Raw genomic sequence first — 21,030 nt, 5'->3', positions numbered from 1 at the left:
CAGTCTCCTTCAATACCTCCTTGTCCTTGCTGGTGTGAAAAATGCATATTTTATGATTGGCTTTTCGCAAAGGCTATAATGAATATTCTATGTGTAATGTTAGAACGTTATGCTGTGTTAATTCACTTAAGTAGTGTGTTAAATACAGTTTTAGGTTCTAACCTAATGTTAAAATAGAGACTATGTATGTGGGGAAGTTTTTTTTTAGGAATGAGATACTTACTTCAAAGAACACCTAAATCTTCCAAAGCAGAGGAATTTATGGCTTTTATCAGAAGAAGTTAATTTCTTCAGGCCTTACTCAGACTCAAAGATGCCAGGGGATTAAAGGAAACAATTAACATACAACAAACAGAGTTTCTTGTTTAAAATAGAATGCATTCGTAACCATAAAAGATATATAAATATGCAACAAGTATATTAGTTTAAGGGTGATTCCTTTATTCACAAGTCATGCTTTTCGTAACTTAATGTCCGAGAACATCCGGACGTCCGTAATTCTTTACTTTTTTTATTGTCTTGTAATTGTCCTAACTCTAAACTTTAGTACTCTAGTGATATTATTATTTTTATAACCATTTTATTATTATTAAACTTTTAAACTTTTAAAAACCAAGTGATTAGCGTTTTTCACACTGGTATGAGTAATCTTTCACCCTGACATTTTGTATGTGCTCCTCTACTCAAAGATAGATAGTTGCAGTTTCTCTGCCTTTTTTAAAACTAAAAAACCTCATGAGCTGACCAAATGATGACAAAGTACAGCTTAAGACTATCCATGTTAAGAGCCAAAAGACACGAAATCGTGGCTATGAAATTAATCAGGTAAGAGATATGTGGCTCTTTGCATTTGATCCTAAATCTTGCTGAAGACAGTCTGCTTTCTTTCAAAATTTTCAGTGGGCAAGACACTTGTGGTTTTGTCATATCTACAGCTGGCATTAATTTCTAGTGATGCTAAAAGCAGCATTTCTTTGCATGTGACAGACCTTAACTGAGAAGGTCACTGGAACTCTGTTTCAGTCACCTGTCAAGAAAGGATCTGCACTGCGCAGTGGTTGAAGCCCTCCAGCAGGACGAAAGCCAACGAGCACAATGCTTCCTGTAGCTTTAGAAAGAAGCCTTTGTCAGCAGGATCCCCTTCATCAGGCAGCCTGGAGTAGATACTATCCACAGGGCTCCTTGGCTGCCTTGGTCACGGGTTCTTGCCTACAGGCTTTGGACTTGCTCGTGGCTGTTCTTCAAACACGGCTCCTCACGTGGAATCCACTTCTTGGTGCAGAGGGCAATCCCTCCATCTCCCCTTCCTCCCCTGTATCTTCTGACCAGGCTGGAGCTCTCAGTAGTGACACTGCAGTCATGGGATTCATCCCACCACATCCCAGAGATGCAAAAGGCCGTAACTTTCCTGCAGCACAGCGGCTTCCAGCTCCTCCTGTTTCTTGCCCGTGCTGCAGGTGTTGATGGAAGGCGCCTCAGCCTGCCTGTCAGCCGTGTCACCTTCCCAGAGGAACACCCCTTTTCTTCCTTTCTCACAATTTTCTGGTGTTTTCCCGCCAGCTTTTATTCCCTTGGCTTTCCTGACAAAGCCAACCCTAGACTTGCCTTGTTCTCTTACCACTCCCTGGCACTTCACTGCCTTGCATGCCCATCTCCCGCCTTGGATAAATGAGGTTTTTGTTTTAAATTGGTAACTATTTTTATATTAAGAGTTAATAATGTAAGGGCTTTTTAATTATATGGATTATTTGTAATGTTTTTTATTGGTATATTAAGTAAGTAGGTAAAAAATGGATTTTTTTGAGAAGTGCTAGATAAATACAAAGTATTTAAACTTGAAACTTTAGTGAAAGTTACTTAAATGTTTGTTTTAGGTTGGTTAATTGGTAAAGTGATATAATTAAAAGTAAATAAAGTAAATAGAGTAGAAGTATAATATTTGATAGAATTTTATACTTTGAAAGTTATTAAATAAGATTTTTATAATATTGATTTTTATATTTATAAAGAAACCTAAAGTTTATATATTTTGGTGGGTGCAGTACAAGACGTCAGGTGTAAGTTGCAATTCTTGCATAATCTACATTTGTATTTACATAGTGTAATTTATCTGTGTATTTACATTGGTGTTTTGTGGAGTGGTGAGTGTGTTTTTTGTGTGATCTGGTTTTATGTTCCTTATTGAAATTTACTTGGGTTTTTGTACTTGTTGAGATATAAGTAAACTTTATGTTTTGATATAAGAAATAAGTATTGTTAAGTTTTGTTTTATAAAATTGTATAGACTTGCAAGATAATGGTATAAGTTGTTATAATTTTTCAGTTATAAGCATGAAGAAATATAAGAATAAAATAATGTATGTAGTAAAGAAGAAATTGATAATAATTAGGAATTACTTAGATAATATCTATAATTAGTAACATAGGTGAAATTATATCATTAGTAAGTATTAAAAGATGGTACATTATTTTAGAGTTTTTAACAATTGATAAATGTTAAATTAGTAGTAAGTTAAATAATTATGTGTGGATAATGATTTTTTAAGTTTAAAATAATAAGTTTATTTGTTATATTGATAAAGTTAAATTGTTAAGTTAAAATTATTTGAATTTTATTTTTGACGTAGAAAATATTTGGGTTTCCTGTTAATTATTTTATTTAGGTAGATATAGGGTTAGGTTATAGTTTAAATTTTAATTGGTGTATGTTACTTAATATATTTTTATATAATGTTTTTAAAAATAGTAGTTAAGAGTAAAAATGTTAGGATTAAAGATGAATCACATTATTTAATAATTGGATTTTTTAGAAGTGTTTTTAGAATATATTTGAATATAGTAAACTTTTTTTTAAAGATTTGAAAGTGGTTATGGACAGGATTGTGAGTTTGGATTTGGATATTGAGAGTGTGAAGGTGGAGGAAATGTATGAGAGAGCGATTACTTAGTGTGAAACTTAGAAAAAGAAATTAATGTTGTAGTTGAGTTTTATATTGAAGTGATTTTGTAATAATAACTGAGGAAAGTGATCAGATTAACAGTTTGGAGGAGGTTTTTAATGAAATATATTTTTTTTAGTCTTGAAAAATATTTAAAACTATGAGATAAATTTAGGTTAAATTATAGAGTTAGTGTAGAGATTAGTTAGAGAGTTAACTTGTTTTAAGAGCTGTAAAAGTAGAGAAAAAAAAAGTAGGAATTAGAAATTTTATGTAAGAGTAGAGATTGTAATGAAGAACAGAATTTTTGATGAAATTGATGATACAATACACTGTATTTTTTTTACTTCTGAATAGGTGTTTGGTAGTGTTTTCTTTTAGTTGTTTTAATTTGAGTTGTTTTATTTTTTTTAAGAATATTAACCATATACTGTATAGTTTAGAGAAGTGATTTTTAATAAAACTTAGGATAGGTTATATTAAATAACATTTAAATTTAGATTGAATGAATTTTGATAGTAAGGAATAATAAACTTAATTTTAATAGATAAAAAGAAACTTAATGTATTTATTTAAATGTATTGACATTTAATTTTGTTTGATTTTATTAACACTTAACATATTGAATGTTGTTATTTATAAATATTGAAGGTATTTTAAGTCTTTTGGTTTTGGAGACATTTTAGCTTGTTGAGTTAAGATTATTACTTATATCTTTACAGGGTGGTTTTATTTATTGGGAAATATGTTTCTCAGTAATAGATTTTTATTTATGTTACATTTTAAATGGTACTAATTTGTGTAGTGGGTTTTGTTAAATGTAGGATATTGATTAGATTGTTTTATATTTTTTGTGGGCTTGGACAAATATTTATCTATACAGTTAGGCTTTTCTATATTTGAAGTAAGTTTTGATGGGGTTTTTTTTTAAGAGTTATTGATTTAGAATTTTAAGAATATTTGGTGTTTGGAATAAATAAAATCGGGGGTTTTTTGGATACGGTCGAGCTGTATTTTTAGTGTTAGCAAGGACTAGTTTTGGTACGTTATTTTGATTTTTTTTGTTTGCTTACGGGGAGGGTCTCCTGTTAGATGTGGAAGCCTGAGACTGGCACAAGGACTTTTTATCTAATGCTTGATGAGTCTGTTTTATGGGGAGGAGGTGTTATTTTAAGTTTTATAAAATACACTGAGAATTAGTTAAAATCATGGAAGAAACATTATGGTAATTAAAGGGTGCTACGTTTGAAGAGCTATAAATCTTTTTAAATACCTGCTTGATGTAAGGTGAGCTTAATCTCCTTTTTCTGCCCCAGAAAGCATCGGGCACGTCCACATCGATGGCACCACCTCTGCCTACTGCTCCTGCTCCACCTGACCAAAAGCAAGAGCAAAAGTTGGTTGGGCTTTAAGAACTTGCAATAACTTTGAAGCAAAATAAATCCCATTTTCCCCTGTGCTTTTTCCTTTCAGGTGCTGCACTCACCTCTGCGGACACGCACCGAGCTCTCGCTGCAGGAACCCGTCAGGCCTCAGTGGCTGTGAGTTCATGTTCTTCTCCCTGGGGAAGAGGAGAAGAATGTGATTAAATAAGTAAATAAATAAATAAATAAATAATTGGTGAGGAATTGCAGAAATGTTTTCTGGAGCCTTTCCCCTTCGGTGCCCCTGTGCTGTGTGGGACACGGGCAGAGGAGCCTCGGGCTGGAAAGGGGCAGGAGAAAGGCAAAGGGACCCCCCGGTGTCCCCAGGGCACCGTGGGGACAGAACGGACACTGCGCGGGCACGGGGAGGCGAGGAGTGACAGTCTGGGCCAAAATCCCAGCTCACCCCAGGGAAATTAGTGAGGGACATTTTGGAGGGGAAAGCTGAGGTCACGAGTTCACCCAGCCCGGCCACGTTGTGTTTGCACAAAGAGGCACCAGAGGTGAAGGTCAATCCTGAGCCAACCCTGCTCAACCTCTAAGTCCCAGAATAAATCCTACAAGCTGCCCACTGAGGGACTAAAAATACATAAAAGAGAACCAAGAGCATTCCGAGAGCAAACCAGAAGGTTCCTGGGAATCCCGTTGCAGTGATGTCACAGCCTTTTTGACAGAGCTGTAAGATTTTTATTTCAATGCTGCGTTTCTCTCCTGGGATCATTCACTCCGTGGGCTGTGGGGATTTTTCGGGTTTGAACTCCCTCACGGTGGCCCTGACACTGCTCAGAAGCTGGAGGAAGAGCAGAGCCAGTGCTCCTGGCAGGGGCAGGGAGTTTTCCCCCAGAGCAGATCCAGCAGCTGCCCTCCAGCCCGGCCAGGAGGGATCTGCTTTGGCTCCTGCAGGGACAGAACGTGTTCAGGTGCTCCAGGTGACATTCCAGCAGCCTCATCTCCCATCCCTGTTCCTGCCCCTCCTGCTCTCAGCTCCTGCCCCACCAGCTGTGCCAAGGGAATTTATCCCACCAGCAGCAGGGGAAGGACAAGAGCTCCCACCCTGGCACTTGGATTGTCCCGCTGGGGGATGCTGCCTGCTGGGATTTAGATCATTCCATACATTTGGCTGCTGAAATTTCCCAGCCCAGGGGCTTTAGCACAAAGATTGTTCTTTGTATGGTGCCTGGATTTGGGGTTCAGTATCAGCTTTGCTAGTTCAGATGAATTATACCCACAGCCCCAGGTTCCCTGCTGAATTCCTGCTGGAATAACCTGACAGTGCCTCGTGGAGATTGGAAATTCCCATGCAGAGCTGCCACTTTAGCACCAGCTGTGTCAGGAACCAGCAGAGGTTCCAGGGAAGCTCAGTGGGATCAGGACAAGGACAGGTCTCTATTCCACAGAACTTGCTATTTAAAACCCTCATCCCCCAGCCCCAGGGATGTGTCTGGGGTCACTTGACAGAGTTCCCTGGAATTCAACTGATTTCACTCCCCGGAGCTCAGGCTCCAGTTGATGTTTTAAAGCAGGACAAGGCAGTGGCTGGATGAGCTCCCGGCCTGTGCTGAGGCAGAACATCTCTCCTGCAGAAGCTCAGCTCCTTTCAGAGCCTCGGCAGTGGCCTCTGCATGTCCTTTCCCCTCAGGAAAGGGATGCACATCCCTGCCTGCAGCACATCTCCAGTGGGACCCACCTGTGAGAGTTTTCCATCCCTTCTGCACCTCCAGCTGGCTCCCTGGAAATCTCCAAACATAATTGCACTCCAACCTCTGATTTCAAGGCATCTCCAAGGCTCTTGCTTGGCATTTAGTACCTGTGAAGGAAGATTGCCTTGGCTCAAATGCTGCTGGTGAATGATAGCCTCCGGCTGGAAAAGAGGGAGGAGATTTGGGGTGGCTGGAACATACCTGGCAGCTGTGTGGGAGGTCAGAAAGAGGGATTGCTGTCAGAGCCCCTCTGCAAACGGCCGTGCCTCCATTCCCAGGTAATGCCAGCCGTTCCCTGGGGTCCCTGTGGGCTGTCGGTGGCGTCTGTCCGGGCTGAAGCATCCCTGCGTGCCTGTGGGGAGCAGCCCCTGGCCGAGGAGCCGCGGGCAGCCCTTCAGCCGTGTCCGTGCCAGCGCTGTCCCGTGCGCCGGTGCCCGTGCCGGGACGTGCGCTCGGCACGCTGCGAGCCACGGGCAGGGCACGGCAGCTCCCGCCCCGCAGAGCCAAGGACAGGAGGTGCTCTCTGCCCTTCGGAGCTCCGGCGCCTCCAGCCCCGCACCGGGCACAGCCGGAGCGGGAGCAGCGGCCCCGGCGGAGCGGCCGCTCCCGGCCGCGGCGCCGCAGCCCCGCTCGTCCGGCGGGGCTCCCCCGGGGATGCGGACACGGGGCGGGGGAGGCGGGCGCTGCTGCTCGCAGGGGAGCGCGGTGGCCACGGGGCTACCGGGGCGGGGGGGCTCGGCATCCCGCGGGGGCTGCGGGGCGGCTCCGTGTCCGCCCGCGGGGCCGGAGGCGGCGCTGCGGGAGCGGCGGTGCCGATGGGGTCCCGGCCCCGACGCAGCCCCGGCTCCCCGCGGCCACAGCGAGAACGGGACCCGAGCCCCGGCGGGACCCGAGCCCCGCGCCGGCCGCAGCTGGAGCGGCGGCGCCCGTCCCGGAGCGGCTCCTCCCGGCCGCGGCGCTGCCGGTCCCGATCCCAGCCCCGATCCCGCCTCGACCCCCCGGCCCCGGCACCCCCTCCCTGCCCGCCGAGGAAGGAGCGGCTCCGCCCGGCTCCCCCAGCAGACACCGGCGGGACCAGAACCCGAATCCCGATCCCGATCTCAGCTGAGCGCCTCGGATGCCGCGCAGGCCGGGAGCTGCCCCGATCCGATCCCCGCACGGAGCTCCGAGCGCCGGTCCCGCCGCAGTCCGTCCGAGCATCCACACAGAACACGGGGCGGGCGCGGAGCCGCCGCCATTTACGGGCGGGGGGCGGGGCCGGGGGCGGGGCCAGCACAGGTGCGCGCACAGGTGCGCGGGGCCCCAGCGCGCCTGCGCGGGGCGGGGCCGCGGGTGGGGTGGGAAGGGGGGTACGGCCGGCCGTTTGGTTTTTTTTTTTTTTTTAATGTCTGTTCACGGCACAGAGTGACGTGCCCCCCCCTGCTCTCCCCCCCCGCCCCCCCCGCCCCCCACCCCACCCCCGCCCCCTCACCCCACCCCCCCCCGCCCACCCGCCCACCCCCCCGCCCCCCCACCCACCCCCCCCGCCCCCTCCACCCTCCCCCCCCGCCCCCCCACCCACCCCCCCCGCCCCCTCCCCCCCGGGCCCCGGTCCGGAGGAGGGGGTCCCGGGGAGGGGCCGGGGCTGGAGGGGGGAAGGCCCCCCCCTCCACCCCGCCCCCCTCCCCCGGACCCCCTCCTCCGGAGGGGGCCCTTCCTATCCCCCTCCCCCCACCCTCCTCCCCCGGGACCCCCTCCTAATGAGGGGGCCCTTCCTAACCCCCCCACCCTCCTCACCCCAGGACCCCCTCCCGACCCCCAGCCCGACCCCCAGTGTGATGTCGGGAAAGCCGCACCCCGGCAGTGTCGGGCCGTGTATTGGACTGCAATGGGGGGACCCGCAGAGCGGCTCCGGCCCCGTGTGGGGACCCCAGCGAGGGCGGGGGGCGCCGGCTCCGGCCCTCTGGGCTTTATTCTGCGGCGCCCCGAGCCCCGCGGCTGCGGGGGAAAGAAGGAAAAAGGGACGGGAAGAGAGGAGGCAGAGCGGGGCATGCGGGAAGGTGGGGAGGGAGGTCGGGCTGCGGAGGAAAGCGGGCGGGGAAGGGAAAGGCCGGCAGGGGGAAAGAGGGACGGGACAGAGGAGGGAGAGAGGGGGAATGGAACGGAGCAGCGGGGCAGGGACAGGTGAGGGACGAGTGGGGGGCGTCGCGTTTGGGGGAGGAGGGAGAGTGGGTTTAGGGGATAAAAAACAGAAATATGGAGAAAACGAAGGAAGGGTAGATGGTGGGACGGGAGGCCGAAATGGGACGAGAAGGAAAAGGAGGAAGACAAAGAAGGGGAATAGGAGCAGAAGGAAGGAAGAGTAGAAGGGGGCACAAAAGGGGAGCGAAAGCAGTCGGCTTTGGGGAGGACAGGAAAACGGGGGAAAGGCAGGGAAAGAAGGGGAATGGGAGCAGGAGGAAGGAAGTGTAAAGGGGGAGAAGGAGAGACGGGCGAAGCTGCGGAGCCCGCACAGAACCCACCACCCGCACCGCGCTCCGAGTGAGCAAATGGCGGCTGCAGCGATTCCCGGCACTTAAATAAGCTCGGCCCCACCCCACGCAGGTGCCCCGCGGTCCCGCGCACCTGAGCCAGCGCCGGCCCCGCCCCTGAGGCTCCGGCCCGGCCCCGCCCCTGAGGCTCCGGCCCGCCCGGGATGGAGGCGGGGCCATCGCTCCCGGCCCGCCGGGATGGGCCCGGGGCTGCCGCTTCGGCTCCCGGCGGTGCCGCCTCTGCCCCGGCGGGCGGGTCGGGGTCTCTCTCGGGCCGGAGCACCGGGGCGGCGCCGGGGCCGAGCCGGCGGCGGCGGCGATTTCCCGGGGCTGACCGAGACCGGCCGGGGCGCGGGGACCCCCGTGCCGCCCCAGCACCCCCAAACCCCGCCGCTCCCCGCCGTGCCAGGGAATTTTCTTTTTCCCGGTGCAGGCCGAGACATTTCTGTGAGAAAACTCAGAACTCAGGGGTACGGGGTCTGAGGGGAGAGAAGAGATTCTGGTATAAATCCAAAACGCGTTGTGAAAAACAACATGGAAGAGCTCATTTGCTCTCCCAGCCCGGTTTCTGTGTGACCGTCTGTGATTCCAGCTGCTCCGCTGGCACTGGCAGCCTGCGGGGCTCGAAGGACTTGCCAAGTGCCCAGCACGACAGAAAAGAACGGGAGAACTCCCCGGCTCTGGCAGCGGAGCCTCTCGGCAGTGTCCCGAAAGCCCCGCAGTGCCAGCATCTCTGCATGGAAGCTGAGGGGCTCCAGCGCAGCCCCTCTGCAGCGTTCCTCTGCAGCTGGCACTGCCCAGCGCCCCTGACCAGGGTTTGGGGTCCCTGCACAGCCCCCGGCGCAGCCCCCTGGCTTCTTCCAGTTCCCTTCAGCCAGGATGATTTTCTCGGGGGTAGGAGCACCCAAAGCCAGCGGAACTGGCCTCAGCCACTTTCCGTGGGATCTCTCCTCTTCCTTCCTCACCAAATTCCCACTGTCAAAACCCAGCTTGAGGCACAGATCCCCATCCCCTCAATCTCTCCAAGGAATTGGGCTCGGATTTCCCAATCCAGCAGGGCAGAAATGCTCTTGTCCTTACTGTACATCCTAATTGCAGTAATGGCTCAAGAAATAATTGAAAGAAATTAAAGGAATGAAGAGAAATTAAATAAGAGCTGCCAGCTCCAACTAAGGGATGTTCAAACCCCTTACCAACAATTTGCTTTAATTAACCGACTCAAACAAAGTAATTAACACCACATTGATACAGTATGATTCTTTTTAATCGAGTTATAGATAAATATTGCAGAATGTAAAAACCTTTGTAAATCCAGAAACTCTTTCAAGAGAGAGACAGGGCACAGCTGCAGAGAGTCTTGGGGAGTTCAGGGGAAAAACCCCAAAGTTTTCAGTGTTTAGCATCTCCCACCCTGTCGTCACTGACAGCAAACACGGCTTCAGCCTCAGGAAAACACGGAGAGTCAGGGATTTTACAGATCCTGGTCTCACCTCAGCCTCTCAGCAGGTACAGTCTGCAGGGAGAGGGAAGAAAAAGGGTCAGAATGGACAGCCTACTTCCAGAAAATCATCACCATTCATAAAGCACTAAGCAGAGCTGTAAGAACTTCCCCAAAGGTTCATTTCCCTGCGGACTGAGGGCTCTCAGTTGAAGCACAGGCTGGACCTGCCAGGGACAGACTCCAGGAACCCCAGAAGTAAAAGCCACAGGGCCAATTCCATAAAACATTCCAAAATCAGGCTCCTAGGATGTGACCATCTCCTCTCTCACCTGGAGGTTGAAGCACAAGGAATGATCTTCCCTCCTGTGGGTTTTCTGGGATCTGCAGTGAACCGCAGGGGGAAGAAAACAAAGCCTGAATGTTTCGCACGACTGGAACAGAAAAGTGGGGAAAAGGGAGGCAGGGGCACTGCTGGGGTGATAACTGGGATCCAGCCTCTCCACACCAATGGAAGCAGAGACTGAGTGACAGAGCCTTTGGGACCACTTTGCTGGGATTCATAGGAAAACGGGTGAGTTTTATTTTGGCAGTAAAGCCAAGCTGCTTCTCACCTCATCAGCCGGGTACAGCAGCAGCACCCGCAGGAACCTGGCCAGGTGGCTCTGCCTGGCAGAGGGCTCCCCACTTCCTGGGAATTGTGTGCTACAGGGCTGTGCCACTGGCCATTAAAACAGTTCCCACCTGGCCCTTCACAAAGGCAAGGTGCTTTTTCCATACAGCAAATGGTTTTTGAATTAAGAAGGTAACACTGGTAATACTCAACTGGAGAAGAAAAAAGTGAGAGCTGTAAAATTTTCCTACGCCAGGCAAAAAAGAAAGCCAAATTAAAACCAAAACAAAAACTAACATAACAATGAAAAAAACAAACCATATCAAGCATGCTTCAAGAGAGTTTAAATCTGAATGAAGTAACTTACTTAGAAGCTTGAAAAGCTGCAATGCTGCAAAAATCTAATGCTGCAAAAAAAAAGGTGCCTTCCCATCCAAACCCATCTGGAATTCCACAATTCTGTGAACAGCTCTGGGCAGAAGGGCTAGATTTCCTTTGTAGTTCAAAAATGCTGCTGCAAGAACACGAAGAGAGATTTCATATACTGTTAAAGTGGCACAACCACATCAAAAATTACGTTTGGAGGTAAAGTGGCAACTCTGCAATTCCAGCTTCTGATACCAAGGACACACGGAGGGCTGAAACCTGGAGGTCCTTACATGACAGGATTTCTAGATTTCTAGAGTTACCCATCCCCAGTTTGCTGCTTAGGGTTAGAAAAGGTGGAATTCTGTTCTTAAGGGGTTACCACATACCATCAATGTGAGAGACGGGGATGCTGATGTTTGATCAGAGTCCTGGAGCAGCCTGGAGCACGCTGGCGTCCCGAACCAGGTCTGCTGCCTTGTCTGTGTAGGGGTAGGGCTTTGTCCTCAGCCTCAGCAGGATCTGTCAGCAAAGGAGGAGAGAAAAGTAGAGTGCACCGGCTCCCAAGTGTGGGGTACCATGTGCTGCTAAGGAAGACCACGTGCTGAAAGTGGTTGGAAGCCAGGCGGGTTTTGGGAGGACAAATTCCATATTACTTCTGCAGGATTCTGTCTACAGTTCCTGCTCTACAAACCAAATACATCAAACAACAACAACAAACAAACAAACAAAAAAACCCCACATTAAATCAACAACAACAAAATAATTACTCCTACCTCAATAACCCCATACTGCCCCAAACCATTCCAAGGAGGGCGGCAGGAGGGGCTGGCAAAGGCAGGGCCCCGCCGGGCCCCCCTCGCCGCTGCCATCCTTCTCCAGCGCCGCCGCTGAGCCGCCTTCAGCCCAAAACCCACCCAAAAATACCCCAAAATCGTCCTAAATGCCCCCAAAAAACCCACCCAAAAATACCCAAACCTTCCTAAAAAGATCCAAAAAACTCACCATAAAATGCCCCAAAACCAGCCCAAAACCCTCCCAAAAATATCCCAAAAAATCCACCCAAAAATACCCTAAAACCCACCAAAGAATACCCCAAAGCCCTCCCGAGAATACCCGAAAACCCTGCCCATAAACACCCTGAAACCCCAAATTAACCACTCTGAACCCCAAAATATCCCTGAGCTCCCCATACCCCAAATTTTCCTCCCCAACCCAAAAATTCCCCCCCGACCCCCAAAATTCACTTCTGGGTCTCGTCCTCGGGGGCCGGCGGCTGCCGGGGCCCCCCCAGGCCCGCGGGCGGCGCCCCCAAACCCGGGGGGAGTTCGGGGTCCGAGTCGGGGTCGTCCTCATGAGCCACCAGCCTGGGGACCCAAAAACCGGGGGGAACCCCGAATCGGGGGGGGACCCAAAATTGGAGGGGGTTCTGGGGGGTTCTGGAAGGTTTTTGGGGCATCCCAGGAGGACTTTTGGGGTCTCAGGGGGTTTTGGGGGTCCCAGAAGGAATTTCAGGGGTCCTAAAGGGAAATTTGGAGGTCACAGGGGGAGTTTTGGGGTCCCAAAGAGAATTTTGGGCGTCCCAGGGAGGGTTTTGGAGTCCTGGGGAGAATTTTGGAGGTTTCAGGGGGTTTTTGGGAGGAATTTTGGGGGTCCTGGGGGGGGGGAGGGGGTTGGGGTCCTGAAGGGAATTTTGGGGGTCTCAGGGGGTTTTTGAGGGTCCCAGGGGGATTTTTGGGGCTTCTGAAGGGAATTTTTGGGTTCCCGAGGCTGTTTTTGGCGGTCCCGGGGCTGTTTTTGGGGGATCCCGCCGGGTATTTTTGGGGGTGCCGGGAGTGTTCTTGGGGTCCCCCCTCACCAGTCCATGGCCGGCTCCACTCCCCGGTTCCCGGTCAGCGCCAGCGCCTTCGCCCTGCGGGACCGGGGGGCTCCCGGTTATTTTTGGGGGGTCCCAGAGGGTTCTGAGGGGTCCCGGGGGGTTTTTTGGGGGTCCCGGTGGAGTTTTGGGGGTCCCGAGGGCTCCGGGGCCTGTCCGTGTGTCCCGCCCCCCCCCAATCCCATTCCCGGTGCCGGGTCCCCTCCGGCTGCTCCCGCCCGCCCTCCCCCGCTGTCCCCCCGGTGCCGCCGCCCTCAGCGCGCCGGGCCCCGAATCCCACCTCCAGCAGCGCCTCCAGAGCCGCCCGAGCCCGGTCCCACCGCCCGCCGCCATCACGGCGGCGCCGGGCTCGCGACACGTGGGGGACGGCGGCCGGCGAGGGACAGAGAGGCACAAAGCGTTCCGGTACGGACGGCGGCCGGAACGGGACAGAAAGCCTCCCTCGCCGCTGCCATCTTAATCCGGCGCCGCCGCGGAGCCGCCTCCAGCCCTCCCCTCACTCACAGACACCGCCCCGCTCGCCGCTCGCTGCCGCCCCTCGCCCCTCCCGCCGGTTTTGCCGGGCGCTGGCTGGGGGGCTGCAGTACCGCCCTGTGCCCACAAGGCGGCAGCACTTTTCAAGCGAGTCCGCGCCAAGCCACTCGCAAGAGGGCGGCCGCGGGCGGCCGGGCTGCAGTACCGCCCTTTGTCCACAAGGCGGCAGCACTTTTCAAGCGAGTCCGCGCCAAGCCACTCCCAAGAGGGCGGCCGTGGGTGGTGGGGCCACAGTACCGCCCTGTGTTCACAAGGCGGCAGCACTTTTCAAGCGAGTCCGCGCCAAGCCACTCCCAAGAGGGCGGCGGGGCCGCAGTACTGCCCTGTGTTCACAAGGCGGCAGCACTTTTCAAGCGAGTCTGCGCCAAGCCACTCGCAAGAGGGCGGCCGTGGGTGGCGGGGCTGCAGTACCGCCCTGTGTCCACAAAGCGGCAGCACTTTTCAAGCGAGTCCGCGCCAAGCCGCTCCCAAGAGGGCGGCCGGGCTGCAGTACCGCGCTTTGTCCACAAGGCGGCAGCACTTTTCAAGCGAGTCCGTGCCTAGCCGCTCCCAAGAAGGCAGCCGGGCTGCAGTACCGCCCTTTGTCCACAAGGCGGCAGCACTTTTCAAGCGAGTCCGCGCCAAGCCACTCGGTGGTTTTGCCGGGCACTGGCTGGGGGGCTGCAGTACCGCTCTCTGCCCACACGGCGGCAGCACCGCGCCGTCCCCGCCGGCACGGCCTCGGCAGCGAACGCCCCAAAGCGTCCGCGCGGGAAAGAACGGAACAAAAAGCCTGCCTGCGACCCGACAGGAACCGAAAGAAAAAAGCTTTCCTCTTAAGCTGCATTTCAATATGCTTTATTTTTCTATTTTTCATATTTATATTCACATTCGGATTTGTAATGGATATTGATGGAAAATTATATTTTCATAATTTCTTACATTTATTCCTATTATATTTTATTTCAGATTTTTATACGTATCTTAATAGGTATCAGTAGAAGTCAGGGGAGGGTGTGTGGCTGGGGGCGGGGCCAGGGGAGGGGGTAAGGACGGGGTGGGGGTTAGGGGGAGGGGGTCAGCATTGGGGGCGTGGTTAGGGGCGGGGTCAGGGTGTGGGGGAGGGGGTGGAGGGTGGGTCAGGGAAGGGGTTAGGGTAGAGGGAGGATTCAGGGTGGGGGTGTGGCTACCAGACAGACCCCTCCCCTACCCAAAAATATTGTCAGGCGCAGCAGTAGAAAATCTGATGCTACCAGGGAGTAAAAATTTTTATTTTTACTTTGATGCTCCCAGGGAGTAGAAATTTTTATTTTTAAAGTTGTTTTCTTTTTTTACTTCCTCGGAGCACAGTATTTTCTACTCCTGCTTTTTTATTCTAAGTACAGAAAGGAAAAAAAAGAGAGAAAGAGAAGGAGACAGTGAGAAGAAGAGGAGAGAGTGATAAGGAGAGAGAGAGGGAGAAGAAGAAAAGGAGAGAGCAGGAAGAGGAGAGAGTAAGGAAAAAGAGAGATGAGGAAGACAAGAGAGTGAGAAGAAAAAGAGGAGAGAGGAGGAAGAGGAGTGAGAAGAAAGGGAGAGAGATGAAGAAGAGTGTGAGAAGGACAGGAGAGAGCAAGAAGAAGAGGAAAGTGTGAGAGGAAGAAGAGAGTGTGAGAAGGAAAGGAGAGAGTGACAAGAGGAAGAGAGAGGAGGAAGAGGAGTAAGTGAGAGGAAGAAGAGGAGAGAGGAGGAAGATGAGAGAGAGGAGAGAGTGAGAAGGAGAGAGGAGGAAAAGGAGAGAGTGAGAAGGAGAGAGTGAGATGAAGAGGAGAGAGTGAGAAGTGGAGAGAGTGGGAGGAAGAAATGAGAAGAAGAAGAAAGGAGGAAGAAGAGAGAGGAGGAAGAGGAGAAAGTGAGAGGAAGAAGAGGAGACGGAGAGGAGGAAGAGGAGAGAGAAGAAGAATAGGAGAGAGGAGGAAGAGCAGCGAGTGTGAAGGAGGAGAGAAGAGGAAGAGGAAAGAGAGAGAAGGAAAGGAGAGAGTGAGATGAAGAGAGTGTGAGAAGAAGAGGACAGAGTGAGAAAAGAGAGTGAGAAGAAGAGGAGAGAGGAGAAAGAGGAGAGAGTGAGAAGAAAAGGAGAGATGAAGAGAGTGTGAGAAGAAGAGAGGAGAGAGTGACAAGAGGAAGAGAGGAGGAAGAGGAGTAAGTGAGAGGAAGAAAAGGAGAGAGAGAGGAGGAAGATAAGAGAGAGAAGGAGAGTGAGAAGAGGAGAGAGGAGGAAGAGGAGAGAGGAGGAAGAGGAGAGAGGAGGAAGAGGAGAGAGGAGGAGAAAAGGAGAGAGAGAGATGAAGAAGAGAGTGTGAGAAGAGGAGAGAGTGAGAAGAAGAGGAGAGAGTGAGAAGAAGAGAGAGAAGGAAGAAGTGAGAGGAGGAAGAGGAGAAAGTGAGGAGAGGAGGAAGAGAAGAGACTGAGAAGAAAAGGAGAAAGATGAAGAAGAGAGTGAGAAGAAGAGGAGAGCGTGAGAAGAAGAAAAGAGAGTGAGAACAAGAAGAGGAGAGGAAGAGGAGAAAGTGAGAAAAGGAGAGAGGAGGAAGAGGAGCAAGTGAGAAGGAGAGAGTGAGATGAAAAGGAGAGTGTGAGAAGAAGAGAGAGTGAGATGAAGAAGAGGAGAGTGAGAGGAGAGAGTAAGATGAAGAGGAGAGAGTCAGAGGAAGAAGAAAGAGGAGGAAGAAGAGAAAGTGAGAAGAAGAGGAGAGGAAAAGGAGAGAGAGAGGAGGAAAAGGAGAGAGAGAAGAAAAGGAGAGAGGTGAGAAGTGGAGAGAGTGAGGAAGAAGAAGAGAGAGGAAGAAGAGGAGAAAGTGAGGAGAAAGGAGGAAGAGGACAGAGTGAGAAGAAAAGGAGAGAGTGAGATGAAGAAGAGGAGAGGGTGAGAAGAATAAGAGGAGAGAGTGAGAGGAAGAAGAGGAGAGAGGAGGAAGAGGACAGAGTGAGGAGAAAAGGAGAGAGAGATGAAGAGAGTGTGAGAAGAGGAGAGAGTGTGAGGAGAGAGTGTGAGAAGAGGACAGAGTGAGAAGAAGAGAGAACAAGAAGAGGAGAGAGGAAGAAGAGGAGAGGAGGAAGAGGACAAAGTGAGGAGAGAGGAGGAAGAGGAGCGAGTGAGAAGGAGAGAGTGAGATGAAGAAAAGGAGAGTGTGAGAAGAAGAGGAGAGTGAAAGGAGAGAGTAAGAAGAAGAGGAGAGTGTCAGAGGAAGAAGAAAGAGGAGGAAGAGGAGAAAGTGAGAAGAGGAGAGGAGGAAGAGGAGTGAGAAGAAAAGGAGAGAGAGAGAAGAGGAGGAGAGTGTGAGAAGAAGAGGAGAGAGAGTGAGAAGAAGAGGAGAGAGGAGGAAGAGGAGTGAGGAGAGAGGAGGAAGAGGAGTGAGGAGAGAGGAGGAAGAGGAGTGAGGAGAAGAGGAGAGAGCGAGGAGAAGACGAGGATAGTGAGAGGAAGAAGAAGAGAGAAGAAGAGAGCAAGAAGAAAGAGTGAGAAGAAGAAAAGGAAGAGAGTAAGAAGAAAACAGAGCAAGAAAAATAAAAGAGAGATAAAAAGAAAAACTAAAAAAGTCAGATTGGAAAGAGAAAGGCAAAAGAAAGGAGGGGTAAAGAGAAAAAGAGTGAAAGACAAACAGAAAAGGAAGCACTTGAAATGAAAGAGAAAAGCAAATAGAGAGACAAGAAAAAGAAGAAATAGAGCTGAAAACCTACAGGAAAACAAATGGAGAGACTGAACACAAGGTAGGGTTCAAGAGAGAAAGAAATAGAGAGCTAGACAAAAAAGTTAAAGTTGGACAGAAAAGGAAAAAGGGTCAGAGACAAAGACAATGATAGCAAGTGTTAGAAAGACAAAGGCTGACAAAGGAAAAAAAAAGAAGAAAACATAGTGAAACCTAGATTGAAAGAGACAGACAAAGAGACATGGGGAAATACATGTAGAGGAATGGAAGAAAATAGGGTGAGAAGGAAATAGGGTGAGAGAAACATGGAGATGTGTTAGAAATGGAAACAAAGGAAAACACAGGCAGAGACAAAGAGTTACACATGGAAGGATAAAGTGAGTAATATACTAAGGAGGAAAGTAAGAGGCAAAGGGAGAAAAAGGGTGAAAATGATAGGACTCAACCACACCAAAGAAAGACAGGAGATGAATGGTGGGCAGGGCAGAGGGTAAGAGGCATCATTATTAGGGCTGATTAATCTTTATTCCTTTAATTTAAACTTCAGCAATACACAGGGAAACAATGCATACAAATGCAAGTACAGAGACAAATACAACAAAGAATACATCATACCTAGGCACACAAGTACAAGTCCAATTTACATACAGCAAAATACATCAAAAGACAGGAACAACTGCAAAGACAGAACAATATAATGTACTACAAGCCAAATACATATTGACACAATATAACCGTATCTCCATTTCAGAAAAGTCCACAACGCTTTTATTGTTATGACGCACCCGGAACAAAAACGGCGCAAAACGCTCCGCCGACGTGCACGCCCCCTTCGCGTTACGCACAAACTCACATTCACGGCAACTCGCTCCGGAGACTCCCAAAAAATCCTCCTGCCTGATGAAAACCCCCCCTGAAAGGCAAAGGCCATAACACACAAGGTTGTATCTGCTCCACACACACACACAGCTGCAGACACAAGCACACACAAACTCTCACAGACAGACACAGACAGTCACACTCTCACACATTCTTCTGCTGACACGCTGGCTGCCACCCTTACGTGAAACGCTGCACTGAAGAATATGCTTAAACGCTTCTTCTGACCGCAGGACCTCCATGTCAAATGGTAGATTCCAGGAAATTCTGTAGGGACCCGGGGACCTACGAGACAAGGGGAGGCGGTCAGTGACTGACTATCTGAGAGCTAGGAGCTATACCAACTCTGGGCCCATCAGTGTTGTACCCCAAACCCCGTAGAGAACAGATGAACGGCAAAGCTTTATAACTGCTCTACCTGAGCGTGACTACTTGCCCGGGCAAGGCAGCTCCGATCATAATTGCCACAACAGAGGTGCATACAACATAAGGCAACGTAGGTACATACAGTATAAGCACAAACAACATAAGCCAACGTAGGTACGTACAGTATAAGCACAAACAACATAAGCCAACGTAGGTACGTACAGTATAAGCACAAACAACATAAGCCAACGTAGGTACATACAGTGTAAGCACAAACAATATAAGCTAACATAGGTAGGCGCAACATACGCACATACAATAGAAGCAGACACAGGTAGGTGCATCATAAGTGCATACAACGTAAGCTGACAGAGATACAAGATAAGTGAGGACTTGATATAATTCTCCAGAAGACTAATTTTTGAGCCCTATATCCTTTGAGAAGGCAGATGCTACGGAACTACTGTGGTCAGGTGATGAGGGGCTAATAAGCTCCGTACGGAAGTCCATGAGAAGGGCTACCAAAACTGAGAATGAAGATGGATGAGAACATCTCGTGTACATCGTCCGGACCCAAAAAGTGAATATGTAAAAATGCCAGAATAATTGATATCCGGGAAGGTACGTGAGCAAAATATGGCCAATACGGCACAAAATGATGTTGCTAAAGCATGGAGATGTAACAAAGGCCTATGACACAGACAACGTGACACGGACACAGACAACGTGACACGGACACAAGTGGAAACTGCCTGGCAATTTCACCTTATGGACCCAAGATTCCTAGCCCAAGATGAGCCATGGGCTGATGATGCCAAAGAAAAGAAAGCCCTAGGGCAGTAGCACTTGATGATGACATGCAACTCCTTTCAAGATGTTAGTGCCAAAGCACTTAAGAGGAAGCCTAAGAAGCTCAGTAGGCCTAGAGAAGGAAGAAATGACTACAGGGTGACTGTAGCTATAGCTCCAGACATGAAGGCGGGCTCCTATGGTGAAAAGATCCACGACGTCAAGAGTCAAAGAAGGCCGCCGATGCGAACGTCACGAGAACCAGAGAGGGATCGGAACTGCCCTGCCCGGCGAAGACTCTGGGGGGGCTGAGGAGAAACCCTCTCCCTTTGCTCCCGAGGGGCCCGTCCCACTATGGGCCTATTCTCCAAGCTAACATCAAATAGCCTCCTGTGATAGTAAAGGTTTTCCCCCCATCTCCCACCTACTGGCCCCAGCACTTGGCTTTTGCAAGACAACCGGATGGAATCCAATGTCAGTTGGATGTGGACGGCGAGACGTTCTCTGCATCAGCTTCGGTGCTGCTGTTTCCAAACTTCAGCTACGCTCCTCCTCAGGGTACCTAAGACAAAACAGAAAATGCAACTAGTGCCCACGAAAAGAGGAATCCCCGAAACTCCGACACACCGCTGCCCCGGCTCACCTGAAGTCTCAATTTGACTCCACAAGCTGCCTGGAGGATACCTGAAAAACAAAAAGGTACACACTTAGCATGCTGCTGCATAAGGGTCACCTGTGAGTCACCATGCCAAAATGCCAACTCACCCGCTCGCCTCTGTTCCTTCACACAGCTAGGGCAGCGACAGCACCTGCAAAAAAACAAAGCAAAACAACCCACACTGAGATACTGTGAAAACAACATCCCCCTGACCTGAAAAGCACACCCACCCAGACTTTACGCTTGCACCCACCTGGCCTTGGACATCCAGACATCCGGACCAGAGACATCTTGCAAGATGACTGCCTAAAATAAAACAAAGTAACCAAGAGTGGATGCTTAGAATTGCACCAAAACCTGAAACCTGAGCAAGAACAACTCCTTCTGTCCACTGCTCACCTGGCACACAGGGCCTTGACTGCTGCTATCTGCCTGGACCTCCTAAAAATAAAGGCAAAGAACACTGCTGTAACATGGTCACTATTTAGGCTTCCCCTGAAAATGCAAACAATGACTGACCCGATCATGGGAAAACCCTCACCCAGGACTGGGGCTCTCTGCCACTGATCTGAACTGTCTGCATCTGAAAGGAAGTTAGGACTAGTGTCAAATGGCTGCAGGACAACTTAACAGCACCAAACATGTTATGTCAATCTCCTGATACAATCTAGAGCCCAACTACACCCTGCAAATTACAAATTTCAAGTCCCCAGGACTTGTGCTATTACAGGCTATGCAGCAGGGCAGAGCAGCTGTGGGACAAATACGTGCAGACACCCGTGACACAGGACAGGGAGAGAGAGCTTTTGAGGAGAAGAAAGGACCGAGAGACCCAAAGAACACAGAGTGCACCAGAGACAAGTGACAGGACACACACCAGAACTGCTCTGCCCTGAGCACCTCAGCACTGTGATCAAAACAGACACTTTCCCTTTAGCTGGTCTAAGGGGACACTTCTTGCACATCCCTGCCCCCAAAGCTGATTCAAAAGGCCCTCCCAGCACCCCACTTTCACCCCCTCTGTGGGCCTTAGCCCTCCACTTATCTCTCTGGCATCTGGGGATGAGAATCCACGTCGCGTGGCAATGGAGGCTGCTTCGCCTGCGGGGAATGTCCTATGGTCACCGGGCTATGGTCCCGTGCTCAGCTACAATCGAGAACACCAAACATCACTGCATGATCTTAGCTGCACAGCAGCCACAACCCAGCAATTCTGCTGCTCACCATTATTCTCCTGAGAACGCCGGGCAAATAATCCACTTTGCTGTGT

General features: G+C 50.2%; 1 protein-coding gene and 1 long non-coding RNA gene across 6 annotated transcripts in view; one reads left to right on the top strand and one right to left on the bottom strand.

Annotated features, from left to right (window-relative positions):
• LOC144245969 (uncharacterized) overlaps positions 1-21,030 on the top strand; it is a 203,554-nt gene that overhangs the window by 11,307 nt on the left and 171,217 nt on the right. The gene's annotated exons all lie outside the window — the stretch shown is intronic.
• Positions 11,228-20,885, bottom strand: LOC144245968 (uncharacterized). Of its 5 annotated transcripts, none has more exons than XR_013339558.1 (8): positions 20,280-20,885; positions 20,160-20,201; positions 20,014-20,066; positions 19,868-19,911; positions 19,746-19,786; positions 19,527-19,664; positions 18,132-18,232; positions 17,572-17,981 (listed from the first exon to the last, which is right to left on the bottom strand). XR_013339558.1 is itself a non-coding variant. In XM_077781742.1 (8 exons), the coding sequence occupies exons 1-6, from the start codon at positions 20,401-20,403 to the stop codon at positions 19,656-19,658; spliced, it is 291 nt and encodes a 96-aa protein (XP_077637868.1). In that variant the 5' UTR covers positions 20,404-20,885; the 3' UTR covers positions 17,572-17,981; positions 18,132-18,232; positions 19,527-19,655. The 5 variants fall into 5 exon arrangements, 2 of the variants coding, with proteins under 2 accessions (XP_077637868.1, XP_077637869.1); XR_013339560.1 differs by having other exon boundaries at positions 20,160-20,223; positions 20,302-20,885; XM_077781742.1 differs by having other exon boundaries at positions 20,302-20,885.

This window comes from Lonchura striata, chromosome 2, assembly GCF_046129695.1.
Source record: "Lonchura striata isolate bLonStr1 chromosome 2, bLonStr1.mat, whole genome shotgun sequence".
Taxonomy (NCBI): domain Eukaryota; kingdom Metazoa; phylum Chordata; class Aves; order Passeriformes; family Estrildidae; genus Lonchura; species Lonchura striata.
This window is presented reverse-complemented; position numbering and strand designations above follow the sequence as displayed.